Source organism: Pongo pygmaeus, chromosome 23 (assembly GCF_028885625.2).
Source record: "Pongo pygmaeus isolate AG05252 chromosome 23, NHGRI_mPonPyg2-v2.0_pri, whole genome shotgun sequence".
Classification (NCBI taxonomy): Eukaryota; Metazoa; Chordata; class Mammalia; order Primates; family Hominidae; genus Pongo; species Pongo pygmaeus.
The window spans coordinates 37272297-37290802 of NC_085931.1; the positions used below are offsets into that span (position 1 = coordinate 37272297).

At 50.7% G+C, this 18506-nt stretch overlaps 1 protein-coding gene across 2 annotated transcripts; it reads left to right on the top strand.

Annotated features, from left to right (window-relative positions):
- The first annotated feature begins 214 nt into the window (after positions 1–214).
- Positions 215–18140, top strand: ASPHD2 (aspartate beta-hydroxylase domain containing 2). Of its 2 annotated transcripts, none has more exons than XM_054470520.2 (4): positions 215–435; positions 4336–5445; positions 13135–13248; positions 13775–18140. In XM_054470520.2, the coding sequence occupies exons 2-4, from the start codon at positions 4560–4562 to the stop codon at positions 13882–13884; spliced, it is 1110 nt and encodes a 369-aa protein (XP_054326495.1). In that variant the 5' UTR covers positions 215–435; positions 4336–4559; the 3' UTR covers positions 13885–18140. The 2 variants fall into 2 exon arrangements, with proteins under 2 accessions (XP_054326495.1, XP_054326493.1); XM_054470518.2 differs by lacking the exon at positions 215–435 and adding an exon at positions 518–1619.
- Positions 18141–18506: the final 366 nt, after the last annotated feature.

Below are 18506 nucleotides of genomic sequence, written 5' to 3' on the forward strand. Positions count from 1 at the left end.
CCGTCGCCGCCTGCGCGCATCCTCGGGCTGGGCGGGCGCTGCGTCTCGGGGCGCACTGCCAGGACCCTCCGGAGCGGCGGCGGGCGCGGCCTCGGGTCGCCTCCCGCACTGCGAGCGCAGGTGCCGGGTGCAGGGGGGTCCCCGGCCCCGCCCCGCAGGCCCCGCCCCCCCGGTGCCCCCTCCCCCGGCGGCCCAGCGCGCGCGGCATTGTGGGAGTTGTGGTCTTCGCGGCCCCGCGGAGCGCAGCGCGGCGTCGGCACCGGCAGGGGCACCGGCGCGGCTTGGGCTCGGGCTCGGGCTCGGGCTCCCGCGGCGTGGGCTGGGCAGCAGCCGGGCGGCGGCTCCGCGGCGCCGGGCACGGGGCGTCCGCGGGTCCGCGCCCTCGGGCGGCGGCGTCTCCTGGGTCCCGGCAGCCGTCCGCGCGCCCGGGCGCAGGTAAGCTTCGTCTCCGGGGGCTGCCGGGGCTGGAGGGCGGCGCGGCCGGGCCGACCCCAGGACAGGGGTTGGAGGCGGGAGCCCGGCAGCTGCAGGCCCGCGGCCCTCCCTTCCCGGCGCCGCCGCCGCCGCCCCCGCCCCCGCCGAGGATGCTCCGGGACCCGGGCGCCCGCATCCCGGCCCGGCCGAGGCCAGTGCTCGTACGTGCTGAGCGCCGCCGCCTCGGAGCCGTGCATCACCCTCTCTAGACCTCCTCCTACTCCTCTTCCCTGCCCCATCGTGGTCCCTTCCTCCGCCTCCCTCCTCCTCTGTGACCCCTCTTTCCTCACCTCCTGTCCCCTCCCCCAGCCCTCAGCATCACCCACTTCCCATATTTCACGTGGTGACCCTCCTCCCCTGTCCCACGAATTATCAGGCGCCATAAACCTCCTTCCACAATCTTGAGCTGATCGTCCACTTTTCCTGGCAACACTCACCTTTCCATCGTCCCATCCCCCTCCTCCCCGACCTCCTGGTGGTCACCATCTGTGCTAACCCATCTTCAGCCGTCCCCTCTTTCCCACTCTCCAGGGCAGGTGGGTGCTGAGAAGCTGGCCAAGAGAGGGAAGGTCCCCAGGTCTGCACCGGGAAGGGCTGGCCCCACGGCATCTCTCTGGCTCCTGAGTGGAGAGGGTGACAGGCATCACACACCTTGCCCAGTGCTGCTCACTGGGGGGCTTCCAGGGTGATTTGGCCTCATCCTGAGGGTGAGCAGACAGTCTTTGGTATTAGGCAGCCTCTGGGAATGGACATCTGAACTAGGCTGACCAGGTCAGGCCTGAGACCGGCTCTCCCAGGTGTTCATGGTGTGAGGAGTTGTCTTGGATTGAACTTGCTCTCCAACTGGCCATGGATTTGGACTCAATTCCCCAGAGCCAACTGAGCTGGAAGATCTGGGGTTGCTTATTATTAAAGTGCAGAGCTGCAATGAGATGTCCCCATCCCTGATGAGGACAGAAATAACACAGATGACAATGAACAGATGTGTGAAGGAAGCTGGAAGCTACTGTGGTCACTGGGCAAGGAGCTGTCGGGGGAGAGAGTCTCTCCTCTCCCCACTGGGGAGATGGGGAGTTGTCACTAGGTAGCTGTGAGGATCAAATGTTTGAAGCAGTGCTTAATAAACTGCCAGTCACTCTGCAAATGTAAGTGTTTCTTTTATTGTCATAGTTCAGCTTTGAGCTTGTAAATCCACCTCTGGGTGCAGGGGCCTATTGGCATATTTTGGCTCAAAGTGACTGACAGGTATGAAAAGTCCTAACTTGAGCTCTCAGTGCTATTTATGATCTCGGGAGGAGGGTCGGAAGCTGGGGTTCAGAATCTTTTACATTCTTTTGCTTACAGCTCAGCCTTAGGGAGGGCTTATGGCTGGCTTAGTACAGAAGGAGGCTTTCCTGAGAAGAGTACAGGGCTGGGGTGTCCAGTGGAGAGGTTTCTCCATCATCCACCCTGTTTTCTGTGTCTGCATTTTGCTTGACTTAAGTGATTAGCAGGGCTGATGGGAACTAACACTTTACAGGTGCTTGTTAAATTATCACCATCTCACTCTTAGACCATTTAAGAAAAAAACCTTTCCTCCTGACAGACTCAGTTGAAAAGTTCCAGTTAGGGGTTTAGCTCAGTGATGGGGGAAATCCTTTTAGTAAAAGTGCTTGGTATCACATAGATGATTGTTTCACACTGAATTTCAGGAACTCTGGAGTTCTGTTTGGGAGGTGACTTGAAAACAAAACATCTTTCATCTGGATTTTCTTTCCTTTTCCTAAAGAGATAACAGCTGCCAGTTTATGATCTAACAAGGAGAGAAACGGGGCTGAAGGGGTTTCTTAACCTCCAGTGAGTCATAGCCTTTTCCTCTTCTCTTGAATCTGAGAAGAAATTGAGAAGGTGTGGGAAAGAAAAAAAAAAAAAAAACAACAACTTAGCTTCTAACCTCCTCACTCTTGTATTTTTCCTAGAAACATAAAAAATTTCCATGAATATTCAGCATGTGTGTTTTTGACTTACTAAACATTATAGTCAAGTGATTATTCAACCGAAACTGGGAAAAAGCAAGTAGGCAGTTAATGAGCACCTAAGCTTTCCCTTTCATGTTTAGCTTAGCAAGTCTGGGGACGAAAAAGCCACTCAATACATGAGGCAACAAGAGTGTCCAGGATTTGCCTTTAACTGTTGGAATTCCGAGTCTTGCGATACCATTCGCTCATGCCTCACTTTTGGAATGCTGGCTACTCATTATGGGATGCCACCCATCCTGACTGTCGCCTGCATATATTGGGTGCTCATTATGACGTGGTCGTAAGGGCTGTCCATCCGCCATCATTCATCTTCATCCAGTGAGATGAACACGAACCCCATTTCATGGATAAAGAAACTGAGGCGGCCAGGTGCAGTGGCTCATGCCTGTAATCCCAACATTTTGGGAGGCTGAGGTGGACGGATCACCTGAGGTTGGGATTTCAAGACCAGCCTGACCAACATGGAAAACCCCATCTCTACTAAAAATACAAAATTAGCTGGGCGTGATGGTGCATGCCTGTAATCCCAGCTACTCAGGAGGCTGAGATAGGAGAATCACTTGAACCTGGGAGGTGGAGGTTGTGGTGAGCCGAGATCGCACCATTGCACCCCAGCCTGGGCGATAAGAGTGAAACTCCGTCTCAAAAGAAAAGAAACGGGCTTAGGAGAAGTGATCTGCCCAAGGTTGGGATGAATCCTCAACTGGGCCCATCTCTAATTTGGCTCCTCTCTGCTACGACGCTGCAAGAATTTTCAGGCCAAATTTAGTCCCTGGGTAAAGGGAGGGTACAACTTTTCCATTTTTTAAGCTGTGAGAGGGTAGAGTACAAAAGGGATATTCGAAATTGTGTTCCCTGAGTATCAGACTTGTAGAAGCAGAGACCTGGCTGTTCTCATTGTATTAGAAGAAGCCGGATGAACAAAAGGTTTTGGAGAATGCTGGGAAACACGGCTGGGGTTTGGGAGACTTAGGCAGCATGACATTCAAGCCCTTTTAGGTTATTAGGACAATGAGGGTTCCGGGCCCTGTCCCTAACCCCCAGCTAGGTAAGTGGCAAAGCACTTCTGGCTGTTTTGGAGATGCTGTCGGCTGTGGGAAACTGAGGCAGAGGCCTGGAAGGGCTTTTATTTTCATTCTACCTCCCTCATTTTCCTTTTATGACCCTATGGGTAAGACCATAGGTAGTCTCCAAGTGGGTAGACAGAAAATGCCCTTTCTCTGCCGCAGGCATGACCTCAAGAGTGCCTACTTCCTCTTCCAACTTGGTATTAGCCCAACCTCTGTCAGAAGGGCAACAGAATGAAATAAGGATGATGAAATGCTTGCAAAGAGAAAGTGAAATGGAGAATATGCAGTTTTTAAGTCCCTTTGCCATTTTTAAGATGCTTTTGAATCCAGGATTCTTTTGAATTAAAGGTACAGCGATTACAGGAGTATAAGCATTGATTAAATACCTATGATGAAATAGCACAGCAAAATGGATAGACATGGGCCTTGAAGTCAGATGGGGTTTGAGTCTCTGCCCTGGCTGTATAACTCTCGTGAGTTATGTAACTTCTCTGAGCCTCAGTTTTCTCATCTGTAAAATGGGGATAATAGCACCTCCTATGGAGGGCACAAAGCAGATGGGACCACTGTAATTCTAAGCAGTACTTGATGCAGATGAAGTACTACTGGCCTTTTAGGAAATGGGGGTGGCAGTAGAATGGGGAGGGAATACACAAGATTGCAAAGTGTGACCCCCACCAACTAGGATCCTACAGAATGATCTAACACTTTACATTTCAGTTGAGGACTTTTCCAGGTGTAAAATTTATGCTGATTTTTTTTTTCCATCCCAGGTTTGGTTGTCCTAAACAAATCCTTTCACAGGGACCGACGGCACTTGATAATGTGACAAAAACCAGCCTCTTCCACCCCACTGCAGTGACTTTTGCCGGAAAGTGGAGCAGTGGGCACGGCCAACCTTGTCGTTCATCAATGCCGCCCCTGGCAGGATCTGAGGATCGGTGGCAGCCATGCCTCCCCCTGCCCCAGCCCCTCCTTCCCCCCCACGCTAATCTGCATGGTGTGGGCGCCCTTGGGACCTCCGAGGACTGATTGTCTGACCTTGCTTCACACCCCCAGTAACGACTCCCCCAAGATGTCGCTCGAGTGGCTGGTGGCCTGGAGCTGGTCGCTGGATGGCCTGAGGGACTGCATCGCCACCGGCATCCAGTCCGTGCGGGACTGCGACACCACCGCTGTCATCACTGTGGCCTGCCTCCTGGTCCTCTTCGTGTGGTACTGTTATCACGTGGGCAGGGAGCAGCCCCGGCCCTACGTCTCCGTCAACTCCCTCATGCAGGCTGCCGATGCCAACGGGCTGCAGAATGGCTACGTGTACTGCCAGTCCCCCGAGTGCGTGCGCTGCACCCACAACGAGGGCCTCAACCAGAAGCTGTACCACAACCTGCAGGAGTACGCCAAGCGCTACTCCTGGTCCGGCATGGGCCGCATCCACAAGGGAATCCGCGAGCAGGGCCGGTACCTCAACAGCCGGCCCTCCATCCAGAAGCCCGAGGTCTTCTTTCTGCCCGACCTGCCCACCACGCCCTATTTCTCCCGGGACGCACAGAAACATGACGTGGAAGTGCTGGAACGGAACTTCCAGACCATCCTGTGCGAGTTTGAGACCCTCTACAAAGCTTTCTCAAACTGCAGCCTCCCGCAAGGATGGAAAATGAACAGCACCCCCAGCGGAGAGTGGTTCACCTTTTACTTGGTCAATCAGGGGGTTTGTGTTCCCAGGAACTGTAGGAAGTGCCCACGGACGTACCGCTTGCTCGGAAGCCTTCGGACCTGTATTGGGAACAATGTTTTTGGGAACGCGTGCATCTCTGTGCTGAGCCCTGGGACTGTGATAACGGAGCACTATGGACCCACCAACATCCGCATCCGATGCCATTTAGGTATGTTGCAGGGACGGGGGTCTCCCGGCATGCACATTTGCAAGCTCAGCCCCTCTCCATCAAAACATCGCGAAAGCTCAAATGTTCAGAATTGTGCCTTTTCGCATTGTTCACTTTTAGCAAAAACTGATGAATTGCATGTAAACAATTTTGACAGCAGAGATTGAGTCAAAAAGAAATCTTGTGATCAGTGCAAACCTAATTTCTGACAGCAGCTCTGTGCAAAGAACTTTCTGCAGTGACAGAAATGTTCTCCATCTTCATTGTCCAAAATGGTAGCCACTAGACACATGTGACTAATTGAGTGCTTGAAACGTGGCTCCTGTAACTGAGGAACTAAATTTTAATTTAATTTAAATAGCAGTGACACATACGGTTAGTGGCTACCGTATGGGGACAGTGTCGTTCTAGAGCCAAAGACTTGTTAAAATGATTACCGAGCTTCATAATGATGTCCAGGAGGCTGTGAAAGATACTTAAGCAGCTTTGCAGTCATCAAGGGTGAAATGATCCTTGGTGATAAGCTTGTTTTACTCCGATTCTGAGAAAAGTTGTCGTATGCGTACTGTGTGTGTGGCTGTGGTTTTGCAAACAAAGTCTGGAGTTAGATGGCCTTTGTTTGCATCTTGGCCCCACCACGAGCTGTGCTACTGTAGGCAAGTCATTTCACCTCTCTGAGCCTCAATTTCACCATTTGGGAAGTGGAGGTAAAAAGATCTTCCCCTAAAGAGTTATTCTGAGGATCAAATCAGATAATTTGTATTGTATGTATGCACACAGAGCCTAAAATAGAGCAAGTATTCAATAAAGGTAGGCTTAAAACAACTTGATCATGGAGGTATTAGTTCCCCGGAATGCCTTATTCCTGGTGAGTGGCGATAAAAAGCTCGTCTCTGGGATGGTGGCATCACCAGTTAGCATCTCAGATTGGAGTGTGCAGAGACAGCCTCGGCAGCGTCCAGCCTTAGAAAGTTTGCAACGCTGCCTCAGCTTCAGTAGGGAGGAAGGAAGAGCAGCAGGAGCAACCTGGAGCATGGGTTGGAGTGGGAGTTTCATAACATGTTCTGCAGAGGAGCCTCAGGGCTGTCTGGGAAGGAGCCGGAGCTGGGGGCCCCCGAGCCCTCTTCACCCTCAGCAGCTCTGCTTCTCCTGCTGTCTGTGTGGGGGTTCTGAGTAAGATGTGGTTTGGATGGAGGATATCACTGCACTAAGAAAAAAAAAAAAAAAGAAAGAAAAGAAAGAACTATAACTAGATTTGAGCAATTGACATGGTAGGAATTTCAAGAGTAACGGGCGGACTGGGTGGAGGCTCTAGGGGAGGTGGCCTGAATTCCCGGTCAGCAGTCAGCCGTGAGACTTCGAGCAGGTCACTGAGTCCCTCTCTGCCTCATCTCTTCATCTGTAAAATGGGGAGATGGTACTTACTTCACAGGATTGTTGAGAGGATTCAATGAGTGGCATCTTACATGGCCCCTTGGCAGGGTGCCTGGCGCGTGACAGCATTTGATGAATGGGAGCTAGTAGCTATTATCAAGGACTGTGTTGGACCATGTGAAAAATGATCCATAAGACATGGACCCTGCCCCCAGGAAACAGTGGGAAAGGAACAGGCTTTGGAAGCAAACAGATCTGGACTCAGGTCTTGACCTCGCCCCATTTGCTGAGTGACCTTGGGCAGGGCTCTGAACCTCCTTAAGCCTCCGTTTTCTCCTCTCTAAAACAGAGATGACGATTCCCACTTGCAGGCTGTTTTGAGGAGTGGGAAGTAATACGTGTAAAATGCTTGGCAGGTAGAGGGCAGTGGACAGTAAGCTAATCTAAGTGATGGGATGATAATCCAGGTGATGGTCATTAGCAAAACTGCTGTGCGAGGCCCCAAGCCTCACTCGGCTGCAGACAGGGTGCCCTGGGGAGGTAGGTCTGACACTGGAGGATCCCCACACAGCAATCAGGTGCCGCCAGGGTGGAGCAAGGGAGCAGAGTCGTCCCCCGGGGCTTGGGGAAGCTGGGTCTAGGGTTGCTGGGGAGGCCAGTAGTGTGGGCTGAGGTTGGACAGGTCAGGCGGGAGCAAACCTCAGAGGCCCTTGATGCCAGGCTTGAGAATGGAGGCCGTGGGCAATGGGGAGTGATGCTCTTCTTTTGAAAGGTTTGCCTTTATGTGTTGTTTTAAAACTTCAGAATGACATCTGGGGAAGGGCATTTGAGGACTGATGTGGTAGAATTTCAAACAGGTGTGAGTAGGAAGCGATGGTAGCAAGGAAAATCTGGGGTTTGCTTTCTGTAGATTAACGCTTGTTGTTCATCTGTATGATATGTGTGCATGAGTGTGTGTGTGCGTGTGTGTGTAAAACATGCCCACGCTGGCTCACACTGTGGCCTGTGTCCTGTCATTCCCTTCTCAGCCCAGCTAGGTGCTTGCCAGAAAAAGTAGGCCCTCCATGTTCCCATAGATGGCAGGAAACCTTCTTGGAAGATGTCCCACTGTGGTGTGGCTTGTTCTCCACGGCCAAGGCAAGCTCCCTGGTTGGGTTTTCTCAGCGTTTCCTTCTTTTCACCGTCATGCCCACATTAATATCCACCCAGGAAGGAAACAAAGGTGTGTCGGATTTACGTGACCTTGTGTGTTGACAGAGAGGGAGTCCAGAGAATGAGGTCAGAAGCAGGATAAGCCTGGTGCGTACCTGGTGGCCACACCTCTGCTGGTTACCTGGCTGAAGGTGGAGGCACCTGCAGTTCCAGAACTGTGCTCTTGAAATGCCAGTGCTTTCTTTTCTTCTGCCTTCTGCCTGAGCTGTGACTGACGGAATTGTCTCTGTGGACCACTGAATCCCCAGCCACTGCTCGTCACTAACACAGCCCATTTGTTCGAGACATATTTGCTGAGCCCTGCTGTGAGCTACTTCTAGAGGTGGCATCACCCAGTCCCGACTTCATATGGGACCACAGGACAGCTTCAGCCCACCCCCCACTCAGCATCGTACACAATGCTGGGATATTCCAACTGCACTGCCACAAACTTCCAGAAAACCACCTCTGAAACTCCTCTGAAACTCACCAGGCAGATGTTACCAGGGAGGCAGATACTTCATGAAAATGCATGAATATGTTCAGCAAATTCTAGCTAAAGAAGCACAATTAGACTCTTGTGTTTCTTTTCTGCACGTCATCAGATTTCTAGGTGGTCTAGCTGGGTGTTAACAGTAGATCAGCTCATGTTCCCCTTGCCCACCCTGAGTGCCCGGTTGCCAGCCGCCTGAAGTGGGGGCCGCTGGTGGACAGAGCCCTTTCTCTACCCTCCTTCAGGGCTCGGTAGGGACACAGCAGCAAACCTTGCGCCATAGAGGAGCGTATGGGACTATCTGAGGCCATGTGTGGGACCTGTCACTGTCCCCAAGAGCCACTGGAATGATCTGTTTAGGGAAGAATTGAGCTCGTCTGCCAACTAAGCTGGTTTGTGGGCAACAGGCAGGAATGGGGGCAGGAGCAGAATGAAGGGGAGGCAGAGAACAAGAAGCAGGGGGGTGTCAAGCCAGCAGGCCAGGCCATTTTTCTATCGCACCATGGCGCGTGGCGATGAATCATTTAGTGGCCCAGAGAAAGGGGAACTTCTTTCTGAAACCCCGGGGTGGCTGTCCCTGCAGCGAATTGCCCATTCCTAAAGGCCTTCACCACCTGAACCAGCCAGTAGGGGCACACGCCAAAGGAGAACGTAGCCTCTGAGTCCCTCCATCTGGGCGTCTTTACAGCCCTGCCTCCCCCAGCTGCTGTTAACCATAGCGGGAAATCATGGCTTCTGTCAGGATGAGCGGTCTCAGCTGATTTAATGAAATGTACTATTGAGAGTTGAAACATATTAGGGTCCTCTTAGAGGGACAGAACTAATAGGAGATATATATATATATACACACACACATATATATATAAAGGGGAGTTTATTAAGTATTAACTCACATGATCACAAGGTCCCACAATAGGCTGTCTGCAAACTGAGGAGCAAGGAGAGCCAGTCAATTTCCAAAGCTGAAGAACTTGGAGTCCAATGTTTGAGGGCAGGAAGCTTCGAGCACTGGAAAAAGATATAGGCTGGGAGGCTAGGCCAGTCTCACTTTTTTATGTTTTTCTGCCTGCTTTATATTTGCTGGAAGCTGATTAGATTGTGCCTGCCAGATTAAGGGTGGATCTGCCTTCCCCAGCCCACTAACTCAGATGTTAATCTCTTTTGGCAACACTCACATAGACACACCCAGGATTAATACTTTGTATCCCTCAATCTAATCAAGTTGACACTCAGTATTAACTATCACACATGTTAACTACAAGAAAATCAGCAATCAGGCCAGGCACAGTGGCTCAAGCCTGTAATCCCAGCACTTTGGGAGGCCTAGTCAGGTGGATCTCTTGAGGCCAGAAGTTCGAGACCAGCCTGGCCAACATGGCGAAACCCTATCTCTACTGAAAATACAAAAATTAGCCGGGCATGGTAGTGCATGCTTGTAATCCCAGCTACTTGGGAGGCTGAGGCAGGAGAATCGCTTGAACCCGAGAGGTAGAGGCCGCAGTGAGCCGAGATCATGCCACTGCACTCCAGCCTGGGCAACAGAACAAGACTCTGTCTCAAAAAATAATAATAATAAAGAAAGCAAAATCGAAAAATCCACAATCACGTTAATTCCTCTGTTAATAGTATAACAACTAGCATTTATATCATCATGTCCAGTTTTATAACAGCCTGTTCTTTGGAGTCAGGCTGACTCAGCAACACTAAATGGTAACTTTTTAGCAGGTCATTTAACTTCTCAGTTACCCCATCTGGAAAGTGGGTGAAGTGATACCTGTTAAGTGTGTATTTAGCACAAAGCTGAGTAGGAAGACACAGTAGGTCTTCAGTTATTGGTAACAAGGGTGAAAGCCGCATAGCAGTCCTGGAAGGTTCGGTATGCTAATGTGCCCTCTTTACAGGTGAGGGTATGGCTCAGAGAGGCTGAGTGACTTGCCCAAAGTCACACAGCACATAAGGGTCACAACCAGTCGTCTGTCCCCAAGTCCTCTGTCCTTCTCTTTCCTCCATGTGGCCTCTTTATTTGAATTATTACTCTGAACGTACTTCCTGGAACCATTATTTCTGGTTCAAAGAATACATTAAAATACTCTGGCTGCTGGAAGGAAAGCTATTTCATTTTTATGCTAAAGGACATTAAATCAGAGGGGAACGCCAACTTGCCCAGGGTCATTGTGGCCACAGTGAGTCACTGAAGACAGACAAGACCACCACTCGTCCCAGCTCCTCTTCCAGGACTCTGCTTCCCCCTGGGTGGGCCTTCCTGAGAGCTGTTGGGCTGACCCGACCCCTTCCAAAATCATTAGACAGCCACGGTGGCCCCTTCTTTTCTGGACGTCAAGGTAGTGATGGAGGCCAAGTGTTTCTGCAGACCCTTGCGTTGGAAAGGGCGACTGAGGGTCACGCATGGCAGTGTTCCAACCGGACCCCACTGGCCTTTGAAGCATATGGCTTCTTTTTTATTTTTATTTTTTATTTTTGAGACAGAGTCTCACTCTGTTGCCCAGGCTGGAGTGCAGTGGTGCGATTCGCCCAGGCTGGTAGTGCAGTGGTGCAATCTCGGCTCACTGCAACCTTTGCCTCCTGGGTTCAAGCAATTCTCATGCCTCAGCCCCCCGAGTAGCTGGCATTACAGGCATCTGCCACCATGCCTGGCTCATTTTGGATTATTAGTAGAGAGAGGGTTTCACGATGTTTGAGACCAGGCTGGTCTCGAACTCCTGGCCTCACGCGATATGCTCGCCCCTCGGCCTCCCAAAGTGCTGGGATTACAGGTGTGAGCCACCGTGCCTGGCCAAGTATACGGCTTCTTACAAAAGTGCCAGTCTGTTTCCTCTTGAACCTCAGCCATTACCTTAGAAGTGTCCTCCAGTTTCCCAGAATGAGGGCAGACAAAGAGCATGCCATCCTCCAGCCTCAAAATGGATTAAAAGGCTAGAACCCAAAGAGGAGAACACTGTGTGAGCCTTTGATTCTTTAATTGCAACTGAGATAGTCCTAGAGGGGAGACTACAGTAAACACAGTTACTGGGTAAGGCAGGGTTCTAAACCCAACCTCCCTGGATTTCTGGGGGTCCCCTGGTTGGGCTTCAGAGTGTAGTACAAATGTCAGTCTGTGACTTTCATCAAAGGAATCTATGACCCAGAATAGATGAAGCCAATGAAGGAATGAATTTTTGCCAAGAGCGCAGTGAGGATCTAGATGGTGGCTTATAAACAACAAAATGTAGAACTCACAGTTCTGAGGCTGGAAGCCCAAGATCAAGGTGCCAGCAGATTTGGTGTCTGGTGAAGGCCTGCTTCTGGTTCATAAATGACACCTTCTCACTGTGACTTCACATGGTGAAAGGAGGTGGCCAGGAGCAGTGGCTCTTGCCTGTAATCCCAACACTTTGGGAGGCCAAGGTGGGAGGATAGCTTGAGGCCAGGAGTTTGAGACCAGCCTGGACAACATAGCAAGACCCCATCTTTACAAAAAAAGAAGTTTAAATTAGCTGGGCATGATGGTGCACACCTGTAGTCTCAGCTACTCAAGAGGGTGAGGCTGGAGGATCTCTAGAGCCTAGGAGGTGGAGGCTGCAGTGAACTATGGTGGAGCCACTGCATTTCAGCCTGGGCAACAGAACAAGACCTTGTATCTAAAAAAAAAAAAAGATGTCAGGCCAGGTGCTGTGGCTCACACCTGTAATCCCAGCACTTTGGGAGGCTGAGGCAAGCAAATCACTTGAGGTCAGGAGTTCGAGACCAGCCTGGCCAACATGGTGGAACCCCATTTCTATTAAAAATACAAAAATTCGGCCAGGCGCAGTGGCTCACACCTGTAATCCCAGCACTTTGGGAGGCCGAGGTGGGTGGACACGAGGTCAGGAGTTCAAGACCAGCCTGGCCAAGATGGTGAAACCCCGTCTCTACTAAAAATACAAAAATTGGCCTAGCGCAGTGGCGGGTGCCTGTAATCCCAGCTACTCAGGAGGCTGAGGCAGGAGAATCGCTTGAACCTGGGTGGCAGAGGTTCCAGTGAGCCAGGATTGCGCCACTGTACTCCAGCCTGGGTGACAGAGTGAGACTCTGTCTGAAACAAAACAAAACAAAACAAAACAAAACAAAACAAAAAAATTAGCCGGGTGAGGTGGCGGGTGCCTGTAAGCTACTCCAGTGCCTCCCAGCTACTCCGGAGGCTGAGGCAGGAGTATCATTTGAACCTGGGAGGCGGAGGTTGCGGTGAGCCGAGATCACACCACTGCACTCCAGCCTGGGCAACAGAGAGAGACTCCATCTCAAAAAAAATAAATAAATAAAGGGAAAAGAAAAAAAAGATGCGAAAGGAGGTAAGGAAGCTCCCTTGGGCCTGTTTTATAAGGGTGCTACTCCCATTTATTAGGACCCCGCCTTCATGATCTGATCACTTTCCAAAGGCCCCACCTCCTAACACCATCACCTTGGGGTCAGGTGTCAACATAGGAATTTTGCAGGGACACAAGCCTTCAGACCATAGCACGGGCTCCAGAGGGGTGAGGCAGGTCAGGTGCTTTAGAAGTCAAAAACCTTCACTAAGGCAAATCACCCCCTACCTCCTGGCCTTCCCTGAATCTTGCCTGCCTTCGCTCACCTTTCTCTGGTTTTCCTACAAGGTCTGAAAACTCCAAATGGCTGTGAGCTGGTGGTGGGGGGAGAGCCCCAGTGCTGGGCAGAAGGGCGCTGCCTTCTCTTTGATGACTCTTTCCTGCATGCTGCGTTCCATGAAGGTGAGTGGCTGCCTTTCCCACTTCCTTTTGTTTTTCAATGAATAGACTTTATTTTTTTTAGAGGAGTTTTAGGTTTCCAGAGAAATCAGGCAGAAAGTACCAAGGAGGCCCCTTCGTATCACCCCATAACACATACACACACACAGTATAGACGCGTTATTATTACCTAAAGTTCATGGTTGACATTAAGGTTCACTCTTGGTGTTGTCCATCCGTTCTGTGGGTTTTGACAAATGGATAATGACACGGACCTACCATGACAGTATCATGCAGAATAGTTTCACTGCCCTAAAAATTCCCACTTAAGATCCCTCCATCTCCCCATTTCCTTTTGTCCACCCTGCTCAGAAGCCCATGAAACCAGATTTATATTCTCAATGAGAGAGGAGGTGGTCCGATCCGAGCCGAGGGACAGGATGGGGTCCCTGCCCCGAAGCTGAGCACGTAGGGTCCAGCCCTGCCTGGATCCTGGGTCCTGACTCCAGGGTGGTTTGAACCTCTCCTCTCACCCCTCCTTCCCCTCCAGGTTCAGCAGAGGATGGCCCACGGGTGGTTTTCATGGTGGATTTGTGGCATCCAAACGTCGCAGCGGCCGAACGGCAGGCCCTTGATTTCATCTTTGCTCCGGGACGATGAGAGTATTTCCCATGCTGAAATCAGCGAGAAGGGCCGAGGCGGGGCCTGGGCAGACTGTGGTCCGGTCCAGTCCCTACCGGTGTTATGTTTCCATGCTCAGAAACCTGCCTCAGCGGAAAGCTCTTATTTGGGATTTTATATCATGTCGGGTCCCTCTTTCCCTTGGTTATTGTAAATGGAAACTTTTCAGCTTGTATTTCCTTAGATTTTTTTTTTCCTTCCAATCATTTGCTTCAGAGACTCCTTTCTGGCCTAACAGCGCATTCCTTTGATTGGTCCTTGAGTGACCAGAGACTTAGTGCCCTTGTAAGTCTGTCTTCTGTTGCTACTTGTTTTTTTCAGTGCTCTGAAATAGAGTAACTAAATGATTATTTGTCTGAATATAATAATGTAAAACTTCTTGTGGTCATCTTAAAAAAAAAAAAAAAAAAAAAAAACTAAACTAAAAACTGCAAACCAGAGGGCTAGAGAACTTGGCCTCTGATGCTGGCACACAGGGGACCCTTCAGCCACCCGACGGCAGGGGGACAGTCTGCAGCCCCCGCACCTGACTGGCTTCAGTAGCCAGGTGGAGAGGCTGCCAGACACGGTCAGGGTGGCGCACAGTGTCCAGGCCCAGGGATACTGTCACCATCCCTAAACCTTGTCACCCTAAACCTTGTCAGGTCCCTGATGGCAAAAGCACTGGGCCAGCAGGACTGGAGGCTACTCTTTAAACACGGCTTTCCTGAAAAGCTGAAGCTGGTGTCCCCCAGCGCCAAGCTGCAGCTCACACAGATCAGCCACGGAACGTGTGATCCGCTTACCTCACTGCCTACAGAAGCCCTACTGCCAAACTGGGCCTGGAAAATTCCCAGTTTTAGCTGTTTTGAGTCCATAGTGATGAACGTTAAGGCCACCAGGTTGGCTGATAGGAGCTGTAGGGGGATAAGACCGCGCTCACCCCGTGACATTCGGGGAAAGCCTTTCTCTGGCAAAACTGGAATAATAGATCTGACCAAAGTTTCCGTTTTGCTTTGGAGTTCTGTTGCCTATGTGTTTTTTTTGTTTGTTTTTGTTTTTTTTTTTTTTCATTTATTTGTCTGTACATAAATGTTCAAACACTAGACTCGGAGATAGTGGAAGAGTTGGCCCTGTGTCTTTGTCACGGCACAAAGGTGTGCACTGCGTGACGATGACCCAAGCCAGTGTGTGCTAGTGAGGAGACAGAGAAGACCTACATGCCCAGAGGACCCGTGGCTGTTGTGCTGGTTTTCTGGTCTCCTGTGAAGAACATGTGGATCTCTTCCCGAAGGAAAAGGTCCCAGGAGAACAGTTTGAGGCACTCAGTCTAGAAATAGCCTGTGTTAGCTGATGTGTGAAAGCGTAGCCGGCCAGCCACACTAGAGACGCCTTTTCTGAATAATGTATAATGAGCAGTGTCAGATTTATAAAGCCGAGGAGTGGTTTGGAATATACAGCTGGTCGCAGGTGCAGGTCCAGCATTTAGATCCGAATGGAAAACAGCAGCTTCTAAGAGGTACAACTGTCGGAAGAAAACAATTGAAATGCACCAGGCAGGTACTAGCAAGTGTGCAAAGAGCACATATCTATATTTGAGTAAAATGTCTACACAGATATTTGTCAGTGATGAGAATGCAGGAAAAGGCAGACTTTCAAACACACCTGAAGTCTTTTTACTCATTAAGTATCTTGTTAAAGAATCACTGAGGTGCATGATTTCTACACATCCTGACTACTCTGCTCTGCGTTTACAAAACCAACAGCCCGCCCAGGTACCTAGCTACCTGCATTCATGTGACGTGTCTGGGGAACAGAAGATAAATAAAGGATCTTGCTGAAAACCAGAGTGAAGTGGTGAGGTCATCTGTTGTAAAGAAAGACTTAGGCCAGGCTCAGTGGCTCACGCCTGTAATCCTAACACTTTGGGAAGCTGAGCGGGGAAGATCGCTTGAGCCGAGGAGTTTGAGACCAGCCTGAGTAATGTAGTGAGACGTTGTCTCTACCAAACAAACAAACAAACAGAGTGTGGTGGTGCACACCTGTAGTCCCAGCTATTTGACAGGCTGAGGTGGGAGAGGATCACTTGAACCTGGGAGGCGGGGGCTGCAGTGAGCCTAGATCACTTAAGTGCACTCCAGCCAAGACGACAGAACAAGACCCTGTCCAAAAAAAAAAAGACTTGCCAGGCAGAAGGGGGCTAGTGACTTTGAGGCTCTTGTGTTTTGAGTGATGTCACAGAGACCAGGTGGGTCACTAGAACTGATTGTGGATAGTGAATGAAGGAAAATGTCCCAAAGTAATGGGACTAGTGGGGTGGGGGCAACAAGAGCACATCTAGGGTATGTTAAGGAGCAATAGATGTCTAACTGGGCAAAGAACAAGGACTCTGACTTCAGAAAAGCTGAGGATTTAGGACTCCGTGCTAGGAGTTTGCACCCTTGGGACCTTGGGCAAGTCCCTTAGCCTCTCATAGCCTCAGTTTCTCCTCTGTGGGTATGTGCAGTACCTGGCATACAAAGGGCACTCAACAACCTTGTTTCCCTTTCTGCCACAGCTGAGTAGAGAAACAGGTGAAGAGGAAGGCTGCCAAACGGAAGAGATGGGAAAACACATCGGGACAGCAGTGGGTGTGGCCAGAGAAGCCAGTGGCTACTTTCAATTGCCTGTGTCTAATCACAGAGGAAGAAACATGTCCCTCAGTAGCTATGTTTTTCATGTTTTTCCCTTTAGAAGAGAGGGAGACAGGGGGTCTCCCAGCCAAGAGCCCTAGAAGGAGCCGGGCTGCCGCGTGTTTTCACCTGCAAGTGAGGTTCCAGCCAGCAGTCCTGGCTGGGCTGCCACAGCGAGCGGAAGGGAAGAGCACCACTCACCTGGGATCGCGATGTTTCTCACCCTCCTCAAGTGTGCACTGCCAACTAGGCATTGCTAAACTAATTAAATGTTGTAGCTCTGGAGGCTCAAGGTGAGAAAGGGGAGCCAGCGGGCTGCAAACAGGAATCCTGCCTTCCACCCGAGACAGCCTGGACTGGCCTTAAGCTCCCTCTGTTCCCATGTACTCAAGGCCAGACCAATTACTATTTGTACAAGGTCACACCCCATTCTTCTGATCCCAAACCCTTTCTCCCAGGCACCTGTTCATCAGCCCCTAGAGTCACCCAGATTGTCTGGGTTCTGTCCTTGGTGACAGCGACTAAACTTGTAACATTGAGTGCTCCGTAGCATACCGTGGGGGAGAGGAGTGATCCTGGTGTGCTGGTCCTTGACTGTGGCTGCACGATGCAGTCACCTGGGAACTTGTCAGAAACCCCAAAGCCCACATCCCACTCCCAAAGCATCTTTTTTCATTGTTCTGAGAGTGGGGTCCAGGCACGGGTCTTTGTTTTAAACTCATTTCCGGTCATGATTCTAATGTGTAGCTCGGGCTGAGGGGGTCGCTGCTGTGAGTAGCAATAATAATAAGGCCTTTGAAACCATTCAGCCTGGAGGTTAAAGTCTGAGCTATGGCCCTGTGTAACACCGGGCAGGCCACCTAACCTTGGTCTCTAGAGGACAGTCACTGTTTTTTGTTGTCTGTTTTTGTTTTTTTGAGACAGAGTCTCCTCTGTTGCCCAGGCTGGAGTGCAGTGGCGCAATCTCGGCTCACTGCAACCTCTACCTTCTGGTGATTCTCCTGCCTCAGCCTTGCGACTAGCTGGACTTACAGACGCCCGCTTCCACGCCTGGCTAATTTTTGTATTTTTAGTAGAGACAGTTCCACTATGTTGGCCAGGCTGATCTCGAACTCCTGACCTCAAGTGATCAGCCTGCCTCTGCCCCGCAAAGTGCTGGCATTACAGGCGTGAGCCACCACGCCTGGCCGGCAGGCACTGCTTTTAAACCTATCCTGCCAACAGTATGAGCCTCTTGCAAGACCATAACATCCTCATGCTCAGTCCTTGGGTCTCCAGGGCTGGGCCCATGATCCAGATCTGACCAATCAGTCTTCCAAACTCTGGGCCACTGAGAGATTGGGTCAGGGCTGGGCACGTGATCCAAGTTCTTTTTCTGGGACGACTGTGAAAGAGAGGCCACTTTTTATTAGGTGGGGTGGTGGGGGGAGGTAAAGGGAAAGAAGCTGAGAGAGAAACCCATGGAGGCAAGCGGGGCCTGCGCTGTGGAGATCACGTGAGTCCTGAACGCAGCTCTGCCGAAAACCAGCTCTACCTCTGCACTTTTCTGTTACATGAGCCAATAAATGCGCCTTTTATTCGTAAGCCAAGTTTGAGTTGTGGTTTCTATCCTTGCCACCAAAAGTCCTAAACCACTCTGTGAGTGTCAAGTGAGGTTTTGGTAAGATGCTATTATGTCGTGGTCTGGGTGGATGGGAGAGGTACTCTATACACATTGTCAAGATGTAAACATGAGTAGCAGAGGCTAAGCACAGAATGAGGTTTTTGAGGACCGTCATGCCTGCTGCCAGCAACCTTCCATAACATTTAACTCCCCAGCCAAATCTTGCTAACCAGATGTAAACACAGGGAAAAGGACAGAATAAGCCACATATTTTAGAACTGCTGACAGATGGCAGGGAAAATACTCAAGCAGATTGCAGCATTAGGAGGCAGGAGGCAGCACACACA

What these genes read in the sequence shown, in the direction of transcription:
- ASPHD2 (XM_054470520.2), top strand. Translation starts at nt 4,560, where the DNA reads ATGGTGTGGGCGCCCTTGGGACCTCCGAGGACTGATTGTCTGACCTTG. An exon ending in CCGCATCCGATGCCATTTAG is followed by an intron (nt 5,446 to 13,134) that starts GTATGTTGCAGG and finishes TTTTCCTACAAG; the next exon opens with GTCTGAAAACTCCAAATGGC. An exon ending in GCATGCTGCGTTCCATGAAG is followed by an intron (nt 13,249 to 13,774) that starts GTGAGTGGCTGC and finishes CTTCCCCTCCAG; the next exon opens with GTTCAGCAGAGGATGGCCCA.